The sequence below is a fragment of the Pseudophryne corroboree genome (genome assembly GCF_028390025.1).
Source record: "Pseudophryne corroboree isolate aPseCor3 chromosome 3 unlocalized genomic scaffold, aPseCor3.hap2 SUPER_3_unloc_17, whole genome shotgun sequence".
NCBI classification, from domain to species: Eukaryota; Metazoa; Chordata; class Amphibia; order Anura; family Myobatrachidae; genus Pseudophryne; species Pseudophryne corroboree.
Genome location: NW_026967505.1, coordinates 22131 through 39884, shown reverse-complemented (window position 1 = coordinate 39884; position 17754 = coordinate 22131). Strand labels below are relative to the sequence as shown.

General features: G+C 47.3%; 1 protein-coding gene across 1 annotated transcript in view; it reads right to left on the bottom strand.

The window, feature by feature from the left end:
- LOC134983529 (uncharacterized) overlaps positions 1-17721 on the bottom strand; it is a 166272-nt gene extending 148551 nt beyond the window's left edge. The window contains exons 1-2 of the mRNA XM_063949184.1: positions 17627-17721; positions 10313-10712 (exon numbers count right to left, since the gene is read on the bottom strand). Coding sequence (XP_063805254.1) covers positions 10313-10655 — 343 coding nt within the window. The 5' untranslated portion in view covers positions 10656-10712; positions 17627-17721. The remainder of the gene's footprint in view (positions 1-10312; positions 10713-17626) is intronic.
- Positions 17722-17754: the final 33 nt, after the last annotated feature.

The window sequence follows — 17754 nt, the reverse complement described above, 5'->3', positions numbered from 1 at the left end:
ATGGTCCGCATGCTATCGTCTTAACTAATTGATTTGCCCACACCTCTCTCACCCGCTAACCTTATTCTCTGCACTCCGCCCGACGCTATTTCTAAGGATTCGAAAAGAGTGATCCTCTTCATCTCTTGCGCAGCTAAATATCAAATAGCGCGTAATTGGAAGAGCCCCGGAGCGCCCAATTGTCAGGCACTAATTAACAGAATTTGGTTCGTCGCAAACATGGAATATATTACTAGCCTCCAACACAACACAATACAAAAATTCCACTCCACCTGGCTCCCTTGGTACCGATATCATGACCACCCCCTTCCTGGATTGTACTAAAAACGAATTCCAATCTACAACTTTTTCCCCTCCCCCTCTTTTTTTTCCCTTCCCTTCCTCTCTTCTTCTTTCCATCTCTCATTTCCTCCACACTTAATGGACCCCCAATCCAGGGGAGGACCTCTTCTTTATCTTCTTCCTCTTTCTCCACCTCTTGATTTCTCTCTCTAGTTCTCCTCTTCCCATCAGCTTGACCTTCCTACATTTCCACATGTCTATCGCTTCTACCTCAGCTCGTAACTTTGCAAGCTCGAGCTTCTTCCCGAAGCTATGTCTCTCTTTTCTCTAAAACTGTCCTAATATTCCCACTCACAATATCCAGATGTAACATTATTGTGATATTTAGTCTTATCCCTCTACTGTCTTTTTCACTTTTTTTCTGAGAAATGTGTTATGTATGTACTAATATTGGCTTCCTAGCCACAGGTATACTGATTGTGTCACCGTTATTTCACCATTCGCTGTTCCGTATGATTCTCCCTTTCAATTTTTTTTTACATGATTGAAAAAAAAAAAAAAGTGTTGAGAGAACAAACCAGCACACAACATAACAAGAGGATAGCAACACGAACCACAACTTGAAAATAGGGACAGCAAAAGCAGACCCAAACTACAACACATAAGAACAACGCTTGCTGGAAAATATGAAAGCACAGAGGCGGGCGCCCAGTATCCCCTATGGACGAGAAAAGGATTTACCGGTAGTTATTAAAATCCTATTTTCTCTAATGTCCAAGGGGATACTGTGATGATCTTAGTACTATGGGGATGTTCCAAAACTCCAAACCGGGTGGGAGAGTGCTGAGACCCCATCAAAACTGATCGACCAAACTTAAGGCCCTCAGTAGCCAAGGTGTTAAACCTTTAAAACTTTACAGCATGTTCAAACCCAACCAAGTAGCTGCCCAGCATAACTGCAAAGCTGAGACACCCCGGGCAGCCACCTAGGAAGAACCCACTGACCGTGTGCAGTGGGCCTGAACAGACCTTGGCAGTGGCAAAGCCGCCAAAGAGTGAGCCTGTTGGATTGTAAGCCTGCTCCAACATGCAATAGACTGCTTCAAAGCAGGACAACCAATCTTTGAAGATTTATAGAGAACAAAAAGTGAGTCTGATTTTCTGAGACGAGCTGGCCTCTTGACATAAATCTCCAAAGCTCGAACCACGTCCAAGGACATTGGTGTAACAGACGTGCCAGTGATAACCAGAACCACCATCGGCCAATTGATATGAAATGCTGACACCACCTTAGGCAAGAATGTCTAGCGAGTTTTAAGCACCGCTCTATCCTCATGAAACACCAGAGAAGGACTCTTACAGGATAAGGCCCCTAATTCCAAAACACACTTCACTGAGGCCAAGGCCAACAACATGATAGCCTGCCATGTCAAATACTCCATGTCCACCTTGTGGAAAGGTTCAATGAAACTGATTGGAGAAAGGCCAGAACCAAATTGAGAACGCATGGCGCTGTGGGAGGCACAAGGGGTGGTCGAATATGAAGGACACCTGTCAAGAACATCTGGACCACTGGGAGAACAGCCAATTGTTCCCTGGAAGAAAAAGACATGGCTGAGATTTGAACTTTTATGGAGCCTAAACGTAGGCCCACATCCACAACAGCCTGCAGGAAGTGCAAGAAATGTCCCAGATGAAAATCCACAGCAGAATGCTGTTGACCCTCACACCAAGAGAAAATTCTTCCATATGTGATGGTAATGTTTCGATGTGTCCATCTGGCCGGCTTTCAGCATAGTCGAGATAACCTTGTCCGGAATTTCTTTACGGGCCAATGAGTAATAAGGCTAGAATGTCTACATACCAGGCCCTGCTGGGCCAGTCTCGGGCAATCAGAATTGTCTGAACCCTGTCCCTTTAAGTCCTTTGAGAACTTTTGGAATTAGAGGAACTGGAGGGAACAAGTACACCAACCGGTAAATCCACGGTGTCGCCAGAGCGTCCACTGCTACGGCCTGTGGATCCCTCCTCCAAGAAAAGTAACGCAGAAGCTTCTTAGTGAGCTGAGAAACCAACAAGTCGATTTGCGGGTAGCCCCAGCGATGAAATATCTGCTGAAACACCTGCGGGTAGAGACCCCATTCCCCCAGGTGCAGATCATGTCTACTGAGGAAGTCTGCTCCCCAATTGTCTACTCCCGGAATTAATATGGCGGAAATGGCCTTGGGATTCCGCTCCACCCAGAGGAGTATCTGTGACACTTCCCTCATTGTAGCTCTGCTGTTTGGACCTCCTTGTTGGTTTATGTACGCCACAGTTGGTGGGTTTTCCGACCATACCTGTATGGCCTGATACAGAAGGATATAAAAGAGGTCAGCAGGTCATTGTAAATCGCCCTGAGTTCCAAAACATTTATCAGAAGGGAAGCCTCTTGATCAGACCACCTTCACTGGAACCGAGCCCCTAGGTTTACTTCGCCCCAACCATGGAGGCTTGCATCCGTTGTCAACAGAATCCAATGTTGAATTCCGAAGTGTCAACCCTCCAGGAGGGAGATCAGCAACCACCATAAAAGGGAAATCCTGGAGTTTGGTGAAAGGCACATCATCTGGCGCATGTGCAGATGTGACCCAGACCATTTGTCCAGCAGATCCAGCTGGAATGGTCATGCATGAAATTTTCTGTACCGAATTGCTTTGTAGGAGACCATCATCTTTCCCAGTAAGCGTATGCAAAGATGTACCGAGATTTTCTTCAGCTTCAAAATGGAACGTACCATTGTCTGAATTATCTTTGCCTTGTCCATAGGAAGGAACACATTCTGAGACACCGTGTCCAGTATCATTACCAGGAACTGAAGCCTCTGCGTAGGTTCTAGGTGGGATTTCTGCAGAATGAAAACCCACCCATGATCCGTGAGTAGTTGTGTTGGAAGGCTGATCTTTTCCATCAACTGTGCTCTGAATATAGCCATTATGAGGAGATCGTCCAAGTATGGAACGATGTTCACTTCCTGCTTGCGGAGTTGTAGCAACATCTCTGCCATCACCCCTGATAACACCATCAGTGCCGATGAGAGACCAAAAGGCAAGGCCTGAACCTGGTAGTGACTGTCCTGCAGTGCAAACTTGAGGTAAGCCTGAAGAAACGGTCATATTGGGATGTGAAGATACGCATCCTTAATATCCAGAGAAACCAGGAATTCCCCTTCTTCCATGTCACGCTTGGCCTAAGTTGGGGATCGGATGACTGATAATTGACAGAGGGAGCAGCTATCGGCAAAGGAAGGACACAAGGTGGCTGAATGTAGTTCTTATTCATGGATTGAAGACTTAGGCCCGAAGATGTAGAGGGGTAGGCAATGAGGACAATGACCAAGAATGATACACTGAAGAAAGAGGAATTCAGTTTTAATGGAACCACAATCATACACAACGACTAGGAGAGACGTCTGAGTGAATTTTGAAAGACGAAAGGTTAGTGATTTCGTAAACGATGCTGAAGGACACTGAATGAAGAGATGACTTGTGATTTGTAAATAATGCTGAAGAACATGGAGTGAAGAGATGACTTGTGATTTTTAAACAATGCTGAAGAGAGGATCGCTGTGAGCACCATCAGCAAACAGAGACCCTCTACCAGATAGAGGGCCCAGTGGTTAAACCACAAGAGCAGGTGGACTGGGAGCAAAGGACTGCAATAACAGAACTGACCACCAGGCGGACACAACAGAACCAGGCTACCAGGGGTTAACCTGGGAGCGCAGGGCACCTTACAGCAGCAAGTAACTTGAAGTACTGGCAACATAGTTAAGCATCAACCCCTTTTTATAAGGGAAGCCTGTACCTGATTGGCTGGACGCGAACTGGGATACATATTGTCTTAGATTGGTCTGCAACATGGTGGATCCCTGCACAGAGGACACATATGGAACCAGCACAGAGCCACAACCTCTGGCCTCAGCCTCCCAGATGCAGCACTCCAGCAACAGGACACTTGGTAACAGATACCTCCGGCTGCCATGCTCCCCTCCCCAGGACCCGGCCTCCAGACACCTGTCAGCCGCACTGGAGGACCTCGCTGCTGTAGCTCCTATCCATCGCAGCGACACCAGCCAGCTAACAGGAAGCTAAGAGGAAGGCCGCAGGGACCAGAACTGGTGGTAAGACTCCGGATGCTGACAGTACCCCCCTTTTTAGGGTGGTCTCCGAACACCCACGCTGCTTAGTGGGATTCTTGGCATGAAAGCCAAAACTCAATCTTGGAGCATGAACATCCCCTGCAGCCACCCAAGATCTTTCCTCCGGACCATATCCTCTCAAATCTATGAGATACTGGAGACGACCATACCTCTTGCGGAAGTCAAGAAACTTATGAACCTCGAATTCCTCATTTTGAGCAGCTTGAACCTTGGGAGGTTAAGGGAAAGCTGCCCAAAAATGATTTAGTACAAGGGGCTTTAGCAGAGAAATGTGAAAGGCATTGGGAATTTTCAAATAGGGAGGCAGTTTCACCTTGTAAGAAACAGGATTCAACACTCTTTTAATAGGATACGGACGATGAATCTTGGAGCAAGCTTTTTGGTAGAAACTTTAAGTCTGAGGTTTCTGGTGGATATCCAAACACAATCTCCCACTTTGAGACTAGGAACAGCCCTACGTTTCTGATCAGCATAGGTCTTTTATTTCTGGGAAGTCTTAAGTAGCGCCTTATGAATTTGTCTCCAAATCTTCGTGAACTGACGAAAAGCGGATTCAGCAGCAGGAACCTCAAGAGGTGGGAGAGGAAGGAACTCGTGGATGAAAACTATAGTTAATTGAGAAAGGAGTGGATTTGGTAGAAGAACTATATAGGTTATTGTATGCAAACTCAGGAAATGGGAGGAAATCCATCCAGTCTTCTTGAGCAGGGGACATGAACATCCGTAAGAAAGTTTCCAGATCTTGGTTGACTCTTTCAGTCTCTCCGTCAGTCTGGGGATGGTAGGCTGTAGAGAAGTTCAACTTGATTTCTAGGACAGAGCTGAGAGCTTTCCAGAACTTGGCGACGAATTGAGGACCCTGATCAGAAACTAGTTCCTGTGGAAGGCCATGCAAATGAAAATTCTATGAGAAAAACAATTTGGATAGCTGAGGAGCAAAGGGAAGACCGGTGAGGGGTATGAAGTAAGCCATCTTCGAAAAGCATTCCACAATGACCCAAATGGTGTTGTGCCCTCTGGAGACTGGCAAATCGGTTATGAAATCCATAGAGATGTGAGTCCAAGGCTTTTGAGGTGGTGGAAGTGGATGAATAAGACCCGAGGGAGATGTTCGTGAACTTTTATGTTGAACACACTTGGAACAGGCTGCTACAAATTCAAAGACATCCATTTTAAGATGAGGCCACCAGAAGAATTGCTGAATGAACTTGAGAGTCTTAAGACTACCGGCATGACCCATGAAAGATGAAGAATGAGCCCACGTAAGCAATTTCCTGCAAAATTTTTATGCTACAAAAGTTCTCCCCGGAGGAGGTAGAGGAACAGTAGGACTTGAAGCAAATGAAGCCAGATTCAGAATAAATTGTTTCTCAGTGGAGTTGAGTGAATCATCCATTTGAAAAGAATGAGAAAGTGCATCTGCTCTTCGATTTAAGGTTCCTGGGCGGTTAAAGAGTTTGAAGGAGAACCGAGAGAAGAAGAGAGCCCACCTGGCTTGCCATGGGTTTAAACAACGAGTTTAAGCAATGGGTTTAAGCCATCATGGAAGGACTTGGAGGAGAAGACGGAATGGGAGAAGATTCTGATTGATCAGGACTGGGGCTCAATGTTAGTTGATTAGGAAGAAGAAAAGGTCTCAAGTCAGTTTGAGTGGTTTCCTGTTGAGGACGAGGTTTAGCTTTCTTATGAGATCATTTTCGAGTTCTGCCCATTCTTCAGCATAACATTACGGAGATTAGAGAACAAGGTCAGGAGGCCAGTAGCGACATAGCAGAAGTATTGAAGTGTGGAAATAGGGAGACATCAGTGAGCATAGACCCCCAGTGGCCATCGGTTACAGAAACATCGTGAGGTCAGTTGTTTATGGGTAATAGCAAGAAGATGCCATCCTTGAGCAGTAAAGTAATTTATAGGAGTCAGAAACTGGAGCTTGCTACTGTCCTGGACACATGGACTGTTACGCCATAGCTATACTGATGCCCCAAGAGCTCTAATTGGATCTTGCTGGGATTGAGGGGAGCAGGAGGCGAAAAAACCCCAGCAGCTGTCAAACAGTATGGAGGATGTAGTCAGCACAGTCTGCCACTAGAAGGAGTTGACAGAGCAGGAGTGGGAGCCAGGCAATAATAATAATAAAAGCAGTTCAGACCAATTACTGCCCAGGTAGGGCCGCAGTGGCAGAAGTCCTTGCAGGAAATCACTGAGGCTGTAGTGAAGGGCACTAATCATGGGCTGGCAGTGTCTGTAGCTCCCAGAGAAGCGTCTGGTTTCAGGAGGGCATGTGGCTATATTGCCAGTTTTCAAGATGGCCACTTCTGGCAGGGAAGCCCAAATCAGAAAAAAAAATGGTCGGCTATGGCGGGTGAACCAGGTCAGTAATAAGACAGGAGAGGAGAGGGTAATAGGATGCAGTGGCACAGGGTAGCGTATCTGGCTGCATAGGAATCCCACGTGTATGTCCTCTACATTTCACAGCTCCGCTAGATTCCTCCATAGCACCATGGGTTAGGAGGAGAGGTGGAGATGCTGGAACACTGCTTGAGTGATGACAGGCAAGCACTCTGTGTATTACCCGTTGCCACGAGTCTAGGCTTCAACAGCCGGAAAGTAGAAGGCAGGCTGTGGGCGGGTGAGCTAACTAACCTGACGCGTCTCTGCTGAGACCACCAATCCCGCATCAGATGCCGGGAGAGCAGCTCCACTCCATGTCTCCAGCAGCGGTTACAGATGATTCCCAGTCAACCTCTCCACATGACTCCTACAGCACGGCTAGGCACAAGAGTGGACAGGGCGCACAGCCCTCAGTGAGTAGCAGTGCTACCTCGTTGAGGTCCGGTCCGCGGTGGGATCACTGCACAACTTCAGTCCGCAGCTTCAGATCCGGGTGTAGGCCGCAACCTGCAAAAGCCAAATGAATGGCTCCCCGGCTCTGCAACCTTCACACCAGGGTGTCAAAACACAAAGAGGGACAAGAAGGGCCCGAAAGAGCCCGTAGGACAGCTGTAAATGGCAGAAAGGACCTATACAAGCAGGAGTTCCTTTATCTTGCTTCCTGCTGCCTTTCCAGTCAGGCCACACACCCCGTGACATAATTTATTGATGTTGAAAACAAAAGTAATGTAGATTTTCACACCAATCTAAGACTTGCGAATCTACTTTGGGAGCCACCTCCCTTTTTTTTAAACAGTCCCCAGCTGGACGAGGATAATTGGAATTCCATTTCTTGGAATTCTAACTTCCTACTGGGCGTAAACCCAAAATTTCCATCAGCTGTTTTGGGATGTTTAAACACAGTTGCCTTAGTTTTTATAGTTTTTCACACAGGCTCTGCTGCCTCTTCTAAGGATAGAATGGCTTACATAGAACTAATAAGCTCAGGTATGTCCACTGAGCTGAGACCTTCCGAAGTGCAATGAGTCCTCATCCCCCAATGAATCCTCATCTAAAACATGTGTAGACTGTGAAGATGTTGTATCATGTCTATGTGATTTACTTACCACCAGCCTTTCAGCCTGCTTTTTTGAGAGGCTGACAATTCCCTAGGTGTATAAACCTCAGACTGAATGTTGCATGTAAGGGTTAATAGCGAAACCTATCACTGGTATAGGAGCTGGTATAAACTGCTTAGCTACATTGGATAATGTCTGTGCAAAGTAGCCCATGAAGGTTCACCACAACCTGTGCCTGCCTCACTGTACACGTTGGTAAGAGTTGTCGCGACCCGGTCGGGAGTTGTTGGAGCGACTCTAAGGTGCGTATAAGATGCTTTATAGAAAGATCACAAAAAAAAAAAAATAGTAATACTATAAAATAAAATAAGAAAACTAATGGCTGCTAAAAAAAACAGCAGCCCTCTGACCATGGTCCGGCTCCTGCTGCACCAAACAAAAAACTGATTTGCCTGAGCCAGGAAGCGGGGATATATGGACAGGCCCGTTGCATGCTGGGAGGCCGAATGCTTTGACCGTTTTTTGCAAATCTGCTGTCACGTCATCATATCCCAATGTTATCCTGTGGATAATCTGTGGACCCTGCCAGAGAAAGATATATATATTTAAGAGGATAGAATTTGATCGGTGTTGTTACACTGTTTTGTTGGCAGGTTACTTGATACTTTTGTCCTCATTGGTTACTATAGGTCACGTGGACAAGGTTCTCTCCATGTCCCTGGACGTAGCGTGTTGGATGACGTCACTTTGGTGCGCTGGAGTGTGCGAAAGATAGCAACATGGACAGTTCCACCGGGTATATTAGGAGAGTGGTTGTATGTCTCTTGTGTTCTGCACCCTGATGAAAATGCCGCGAATAGAGCATTGAAACGTTGGTACACTAAACCTGCCTGGTCTATTTATTCTGAGTGCCGCCTTGTATGGATTCTACATTACGTTGCACCAACTGATGCAGCCTGGTTTGGAGGGCACCGGCTATTGATTCTTTAATATTTTCTTCAGGTTTCTTTTTCAGATGGAACCATGGGTCGTGCACGTGATGCAACTGGCAAAAGGGAGCAACTGGTTTTGGTCGAGACCAGCATTTGTTTGTTGGTGATCCCTTGTAGACAGTGAGTAGTATCCATCTACAGTGGAAGAAGCATGGACACCAAGAATCTCAGCGGGGGAATAGTGGGCGAAGTAGATCATGACAAATCGGGACCACAGGCATTTAGGACCCCTAGCAACCACCAATCGTTCCAAATGCATCAGGAACTGCACCAACAGTACAATGCCGGACCCAGCCAAGCAGTCCCACAGTCCCAGATCTGGTGAATTGGAGGGCCACGTGAGATGTGGTGGCATGTCAGACTGGTGCTCTTAAAACCAATCCAAGCCTTTCGGCCACTGTTCCGCCGCTGAGAGCAAACCTAAAGTTTAACACTAATGTGATAGCTGTTTTTATGGTAATTATTTTGAGCAATAGAGTAAGACCTGCAGTATAGTGGGGTTCCTTGTCGGGGGCTGCAGGCTTAAATTCACTGAGCAATACATGAACTAAAACTCCACTGTTTATTATTGTTAGTTAATAGAGTGAGTGCAAGACACATTTATGTATGTAGTAAGGCTACTGGGAGACCTTAGATTGAGCAATATTGGATCTGACCATTACATTCCCTAAAGTCATAACCTCAGAACTGCACAGAGCAGGAACTATTATTCACAAGTAATTAGGAATGTGTTCATCATGAACAAGTCCACAATTACCGTCTGAAGGTTACACAATTATTTCAAGTCTACACAATTGATATTTGAGGATAAAGCCTTTAACAGAAAACACCCCTGAAGAAGTCACTATTGACAAAACGCGTTGGGTGACACGCAATTTGGATTTAGAGTGAATTGGAGTGGATAAGAACAAGCCCGCCCATGCAAGGGTGACAACAAGTGCAAAACGTTGTCTTATGATTATACAGATATGTACTAGTGATAAGATTTTACTCTGTTTTACTTGAAGTTCTAGATTCAAATTTCATTTTATACAAATTGCATTTGGTGAGCTCAGGTCTACTGTATAGCAGGAAATATTTCATACCTGCATCATCTAACAAAATGCATATAAATTAGGCAATCCACAAAAAACAATACTAATTATATTATATACATACATACACATTTATATATAATCACTAATAATAAACTTCTGCTTGCTACTTTTAATAACATTATAGTCTTGTGTGTAATAACTCTCCATGTGATATTTGTCATGGGTAGCCTTGTGTTAGAAACACCCAACTGAGAACAGGGCTGATGGCGGAGGAGGGTGTAGAATAAGAGATTGCTGTAGTGACTGAGCAATGAGAATATGTGACTTCTGTAATAAGTGTTTATTACTCACCTGTGCTGATATCTGTAGGGATCTCCTCCTCCTTACACTGCTGATCACCCCTAACATACGTCTCTTCTTCTCCCTCTATATCTTCTAGCTTTATATCAGTCACATACGTCTCTTCTTCTCCCTCTATATCTTCTGCTTTTATATCAGTCACATACGTCTCTTCTTCTCCCTCTATATCTTCTGCCTTCATATCAATCACATACATCTCGTCTTCTCCCTCTATATCTTCTGCCTTTATATCAGTCACATACGTCTCTTCTTCTCCCTCTGTATCTTCTGCCTTTATATCAGTCACATACGTCTCTTCTTCTCCCTCTATATCTTCTGTCTTTATATCAGTCATATATGTCTCTTCCTCTCCCTTTATATCTTCTGTTTTAATATTAGGCAGACTTTGTACCTAAAAAACAAAAAATAAGAATTTACTCACCGGTAATTCTATTTCTCGTAGTCCGTAGTGGATGCTGGGTACTCCGTAAGGACCATGGGGTATAGACGGGCTCCGCAGGAGACTGGCTACTCTTAAAAAAAAGATTAGGTACTATGTCTGGTGTGCACTGGCTCCTCCCTCTATGTCCCTCCTCCAGACCTCAGTTAGGGAAACTGTGCCCGGAAGAGCTGACATTACTAGGAAAGGATTTGGAATCCAGGGTAAGACTCATACCAGCCACACCAATCACACCGTACAACTTGTGATAACTATACCCAGTTAACAGTATGAAACAATAATGAGCCTCAGTAACAGATGGCTCAAAACAATAACCCTTTAGTTATGCAATAACTATATACATGTATTGCAGAGAGTCCGCACTTGGGACGGGCTCCCAGCATCCACTACGGACTACGAGAAATAGAATTACCGGTGAGTAAATTCTTAATTTCTCTGATGTCCTAGTGGATGCTGGGTACTCCGTAAGGACCATGGGGATTATACCAAAGCTCCCAAACGGCGGGAGAGTGCGGATGACTCTGCAGCACCGAATGAGCAAACACAAGGTCCTCCTCAGCCAGGGTATCAAACTAGTAGAATTTTGCAAACGTGTTTGAATCCGACCAAGTAGCAGCTCGGCAAAGTTGTAAAGCCGAGACCCCTCGGGCAGCCGCCCAAGAAGAGCCCACCTTCCTTGTGGAATGGGCTTTTACAGATTTAGGATGCGGCAGTCCAGCCGCGGTATGTGCAAGTTGAATTGTATTACAGATCCAGCGAGCAATAGTCTGCTTCAAAGCAGGAGCACCCAGCTTGTTGGGTGCACGCAGGATAAACAGCGACTCAGTCTTTCTGACTCTAGCTGTCCTGGGAACATAGATTTTCAGGGCCCTGACTACGTCCAGTAACTTGGAATCCTCCAAGTCCTTAGTAGCCGCAGGCACTACAATAGGTTGGTTCAAGTGAAAAGCTGGGACCACCTTAGGGAGAAACTGGGGACGAGTCCTCAATTCTGCCCTATCCATATGGAAAATCAGATAAGGGCTTTTACATGACAAAGCCGCCAATTCTGATACACGCCTGGCCGAAGCCAAGGCCAACAGCATGGCCACCCTCCACGTGAGATATTTTAACTCCACGGTCTTAAGTGGCTCAAACCAATGTGATTTTAGGAAATCCAACACCACGTTGAGATCCCAAGGTGCCACTGGAGGCACAAAAGGAGGCTGAATATGCAGCACTCCCTTAACAAACGTCTGAACTTCAGGCAGTGAAGCCAGTTCTTTCTGAAAGAAAATAGACAGGGCTGCAATCTGGACTTTTATGGATCCCAATTTTAGGCCCATAGTCACTCCTGCCTGTAGGAAGTGCAGAAATCGACCCAGCTGGAATTCTTCCATTGGGGCCCTCCTGGCCTCACACCAAGCATCATATTTTCGCCATATGCGATGATAATGTTTTGCTGTCACATCCTTCCTAGCTTTTATCAGCGTAGGAATGACTTCATCTGGAATGCACTTCTCCGCTAGGATCCGGCGTTCAACCGCCATGCCGTCAAACGCAGCCGCGGTAAGTCTTGGAACAGACAGGGCCCCTGCTGTATCAGGTCCTGTCTGAGGGGCAGAGGCCATGGGTCCTCTGAGATCATTTCTTGTAGTTCTGGGTACCAAGTTCTTTTTGGCCAATCCGGAACGATGAGTATTGTCCTTACTCTTCTCTTTCTTACTATCCTAAGTACCTTGGGTATGAGAGGAAGAGGAGGGAACACATAAACCGACTGGTACACCCACGGTGTCACCAGAGCGTCCCCACAGCTATCGCCTTAGGGTCCATTGACCTGGTGCAATATCTTTTTAGCTTTTTGTTGATGCGGGATGCCATCATGTCCACCTGTGGTCGTTCCCACCGGTGTACAATCAGCTTGAAGACTTCTGGATGAAGTCCCCACTCTCCCGGGTGGAGGTTGTGTCTGCTGAGGAAGTCTGCTTCCCAGTTGTCCACTCCCGGAATGAACACTGCTGACAGTGCTATCACGTGATTCTCCACCCATCAAAGAATCCTTGTGGCTTCTGCCATTGCCATCCTGCTTCTTGTGCCGCCCTGTCGATTTACATGGGCGACTGCCGTGATGTTGTCTGACTTAATCAGCACCGTTTGGTTTTGAAGCAGGGATTCTGCTTGACTTAGGGCATTGTAAATGGCCCGTAGTTCCAGAATATTTATGTGTAGGGAAGTTTCCTGACTCGACCATTGTCCTTGGAAGTTTCTTCCCTGAGTGACTGCCCCCCAACCTCGGAGGCTTGCATCCGTGGTCACCAGGACCCAGTCCTGTATGCCGAATCTGCGGCCTTCGAGAAGATGAGCACACTGCAGCCACCACAGCAGAGACACTCTGGCCCTCGGGGACAGGGTGAGCAACCGATGCATCTGAAGATGCGATCCGGACCACTTGTCCAATAGATCCCACTGGAACATCCTCGCATGGAACCTGCCGAAGGGAATCGCTTCGTAAGAAGCTACCATCTTTCCCAGGAATCGCGTGCAGTGACGCACCGACACCTGTTTTGGTTTCAGGAGGTCCCTGACCAGAGATGATCATTCCTGGGCCTTCTCCTCCGGGACAAACACCTTCTTCTGTTCTGTGTCTAGAATCATACCCAGGAACAGCAGACGCGTCGCAGGAATCAGCTGCGACTTTGGGATATTCAGAATCCAGCCGTGCTTGTGCAGCACTTCCTGAGATAGTGCTACGCTGACTAGCAACTGCTCCTTGGACCTCGCCTTTATCAGGAGATTGTCCAAGTACGGGATAATTATAACTCCCTTCTTTCGAAGGAGTATCATCATTTCGGCCATTACCTTGGTAAATACCCTCGGTGCCGTGGACAGACCAAACGGCAACGTCTGGAATTGGTAATGACAGTCCTGTACCACAAACCTGAGGTACTCCTGGTGAGGTGGGTAAATGGGGACATGCAGGTATGCATCCTTGATGTCCAATGACACCATAAAATCCCCCTCTTCCAGGCTTGCAATAACCGCCCTGAGCGATTCCATCTTGAACTTGAACTTCCTTATATAAGTGTTCAAGGATTTTAAATTTAGGATGGGTCTCACCGAACCGTCTGGTTTCGGTACCACAAACATTGTGGAATAGTAATCCCGCCCCTGTTGAAGGGGGGGGGGTACCTTGATTATCACCTGCTGGAGGTACAGCTTGTGAATAGCGTCCAGTACTACCTCCCTTTCTTTGGGAGCAGCCGGGAAAGCAAATTTGAGGTAACGGCGAGGGGGAGTGAACTCGAACTCCAGCTTGTATCCCTGAGATACCACTTGCAGAACCCAGGGATCCACCTGTGAGCGAACCCACTGGTCGCTGAAGTTACGGAGACGCGCCCTCACCGCACCTGGCTCCGCCTGTGGAGCACCAGCGTCATGCGGTGGACTTAGAGGAAGCGGGGGAGGATTTTTGTTCCTGGGAACTGGCTGTCTGGTGCAGCTTTTTCCCTCTTCCCCTGCCTCTGGGAAAAAAGGAAGCGCCTCTGACCCGCTTGCCTTTTTGTGTCCGAAAGGACTGTACCTGATAATACGGTGCTTTCGTAGGCTGTGAGGGAACCTGAGGTAAAAATGTCGACTTCCCAGCTGTCGCTGTGGATACTAGGTCCGAGAGACCATCCCCAAACAATTCCTCACGCCTTTTAGAATCAGCATCACCTGTCCACTGCCGAGTCCATAATACTCTTCTGGCAGAAATGGACATTGCATTAACTCTAGATGCCAGACTGCAAATATCCCTCTATGCATCTCTCATATATAAGACTACGTCTTTAAGATGCTCTATGGTTAGCAAAATAGTATCCCTGTCTAGGGTATCAATATTATCTGACAGGGTATCGGACCAAGCTGCTGCAGCACTACACATCCATGCTGAAGCAATTGCAGGTCTCAGTATAGTACCTGAGTGTGTATATACAGACTTCAGGATAGCCTCCTGCTTTCTATCAGCAGGCTCCTTTAAGGCGGCCGTATCCTGAGTACCACAAACCTGAGGTACTCCTGGTGAGGTGGGTAAATGGGGACATGCAGGTATGCATCCTTGATGTCCAATGACACCATAAAATCCCCCTCTTCCAGGCTTGCAATAACCGCCCTGAGCGATTCCATCTTGAACTTGAACTTCCTTATATAAGTGTTCAAGGATTTTAAATTTAGGATGGGTCTCACCGAACCGTCTGGTTTCGGTACCACAAACATTGTGGAATAGTAATCCCGCCCCTGTTGAAGGGGGGGGGGTACCTTGATTATCACCTGCTGGAGGTACAGCTTGTGAATAGCGTCCAGTACTACCTCCCTTTCTTTGGGAGCAGCCGGGAAAGCAAATTTGAGGTAACGGCGAGGGGGAGTGAACTCGAACTCCAGCTTGTATCCCTGAGATACCAGTTGCAGAACCCAGGGATCCACCTGTGAGCGAACCCACTGGTCGCTGAAGTTACGGAGACGCGCCCTCACCGCACCTGGCTCCGCCTGTGGAGCACCAGCGTCATGCGGTGGACTTAGAGGAAGCGGGGGAGGATTTTTGTTCCTGGGAACTGGCTGTCTGGTGCAGCTTTTTCCCTCTTCCCCTGCCTCTGGGAAAAAAGGAAGCGCCTCTGACCCGCTTGCCTTTTTGTGTCCGAAAGGACTGTACCTGATAATACGGTGCTTTCGTAGGCTGTGAGGGAACCTGAGGTAAAAATGTCGACTTCCCAGCTGTCGCTGTGGATACTAGGTCCGAGAGACCATCCCCAAACAATTCCTCACGCCTTTTAGAATCAGCATCACCTGTCCACTGCCGAGTCCATAATACTCTTCTGGCAGAAATGGACATTGCATTAACTCTAGATGCCAGACTGCAAATATCCCTCTATGCATCTCTCATATATAAGACTACGTCTTTAAGATGCTCTATGGTTAGCAAAATAGTATCCCTGTCTAGGGTATCAATATTATCTGACAGGGTATCGGACCAAGCTGCTGCAGCACTACACATCCATGCTGAAGCAATTGCAGGTCTCAGTATAGTACCTGAGTGTGTATATACAGACTTCAGGATAGCCTCCTGCTTTCTATCAGCAGGCTCCTTTAAGGCGGCCGTATCCTGAGACGGCAGTGCCACCTTTTTTGACAAGCGTGTGAGCACCTTATCCACCCTAGGGGGTGTCTCCCAACGTAGCCTGTCCTCTGGCGGGAAAGGGTACGCCATCAGTAACTTTTTAGAAATCACTAGTTTCTTATCGGGGGAACCCCACGCTTCTTCACATACTTCATTCAACTCATCTGATGGGGGAAAAACCACTGGTTGCTTTTTCTCCCCAAACATAATACCCTTTTTAGTGGTACCTGGGTTAATGTCAGAAATGTGCAACACATTTTTCATTGCCGTAATCATGCAATGGATGGCCCTTGTGGATTGTACATTAGTCTCGTCCTCGTCGACACTGGAGTCAGACTCCGTGTCGACATCTGTGTCTGCCATCTGAGGTAGCGGGCGTTTTTGAGACCCTGATGGCCTTTGAGACGCCTGGGCAGGCACGGGCTGAGAAGCTGTATTGTCATCGAACCTTTTATGCAAGGAGTTGACACTGTCGGTTAATACCTTCCACATATCCACCCACTCTGGTGTCGACCCCGCAGGGGGTGACATCACACTTATCGGCACCTGTTCCACCTCCACATAAGTTTCCTCATCAAACATGTCGACACAGCCGTACCGACACACCGCACACACACAGGGAATGCTGAGGACAGTACCCCACCAAGTCCTTTGGGGAGACAGAGAGAGAGTATGCCAGCACACACTACAGCGCTATATAATGCAGGGATGCACACTATACAGAGTGATTTTTCCCCTATAGCCGCTTATATACACAGTTATGCGCCTAAATTTATGTGCCCCCCCACTCTTTTTTACCCTAGACGTCTGGAACTGCAGGGGAGAGTCTGGGGAGCATCCTTCCAGCGAAGTTGTGAAGAGAAAATGGCGCCGGTGTGCGGAGAAGCCCCGCCCCTTCATCGGCTGGCTTCTCCCGCGTTTTTTATGTATAATGGCGGGGGTTAATGCACATATACAGCTTATTAAAACTGTATTATGTGCGGTTTGCCATGTAAGGTACTCTAATTGCTGCCCAGGGCGCGCCCCCCCCCAGCGCCCTGCACCCATCAGTGACCGGAGTGTGTGGTGTGCAGAGGGAGCAATGGCGCACAGCTGCAGTGCTGTGCGCTACCTTAATGAAGACCGGAGTCTTCAGCCGCCGATTTTCAACTTCGCATTCTGTCTTCTGGCTCTGCAAGGGGGACGGCGGCGCGGCTCCGGGACCGGACGACCGAGGCTGGGCCTGTGTTTGATCCCTCTGGAGCGAATGGTGTCCAGTAGCCTAAGAAGCTCAAGCTAGCTGCAAGCAGGTAGGTTCGCTTCTCTCCCTTCAGTCCCTCGTAGCAGTGAGTCTGTTGCCAGCAGATCTCACTGAAAATAAAAAACCTAACAAATACTTTATTTTCTAGGAAGCTCAGGAGAGCCCCTAGGGTGCATCCAGCTCTGGCCGGGCACAGATACTAACTGAGGTCTGGAGGAGGGGCATAGAGGGAGGAGCAAGTGCACACCAGATAGTACCTAATCTTTCTTTTAAGAGTGCCCAGTCTCCTGCGGAGCCCGTCTATACCCCATGGTCATTACGGAGTACCCAGCATCCACTAGGACGTCAGAGAAAACACTATAATGACATTTGCATACAGTCAGATTAAACTGAGGTGAAACCGTATAATATCAGTGTATAAGACACACAGCTCCTCTACAGATCATATAGTGACAGTCACTTTGGTTTATTTGGGAGAACCTAAATCCCACCTACCTGATCCTCCTGTGGGATCCTGTGATTCTCCTCTGTACAATCCTGGGAATACAGAGGACGGGGACATCTCTCTGGGGTATCTCTGTTACTGGGCCCATCTGTAGGAGACACACAGTGACTGAGTACAG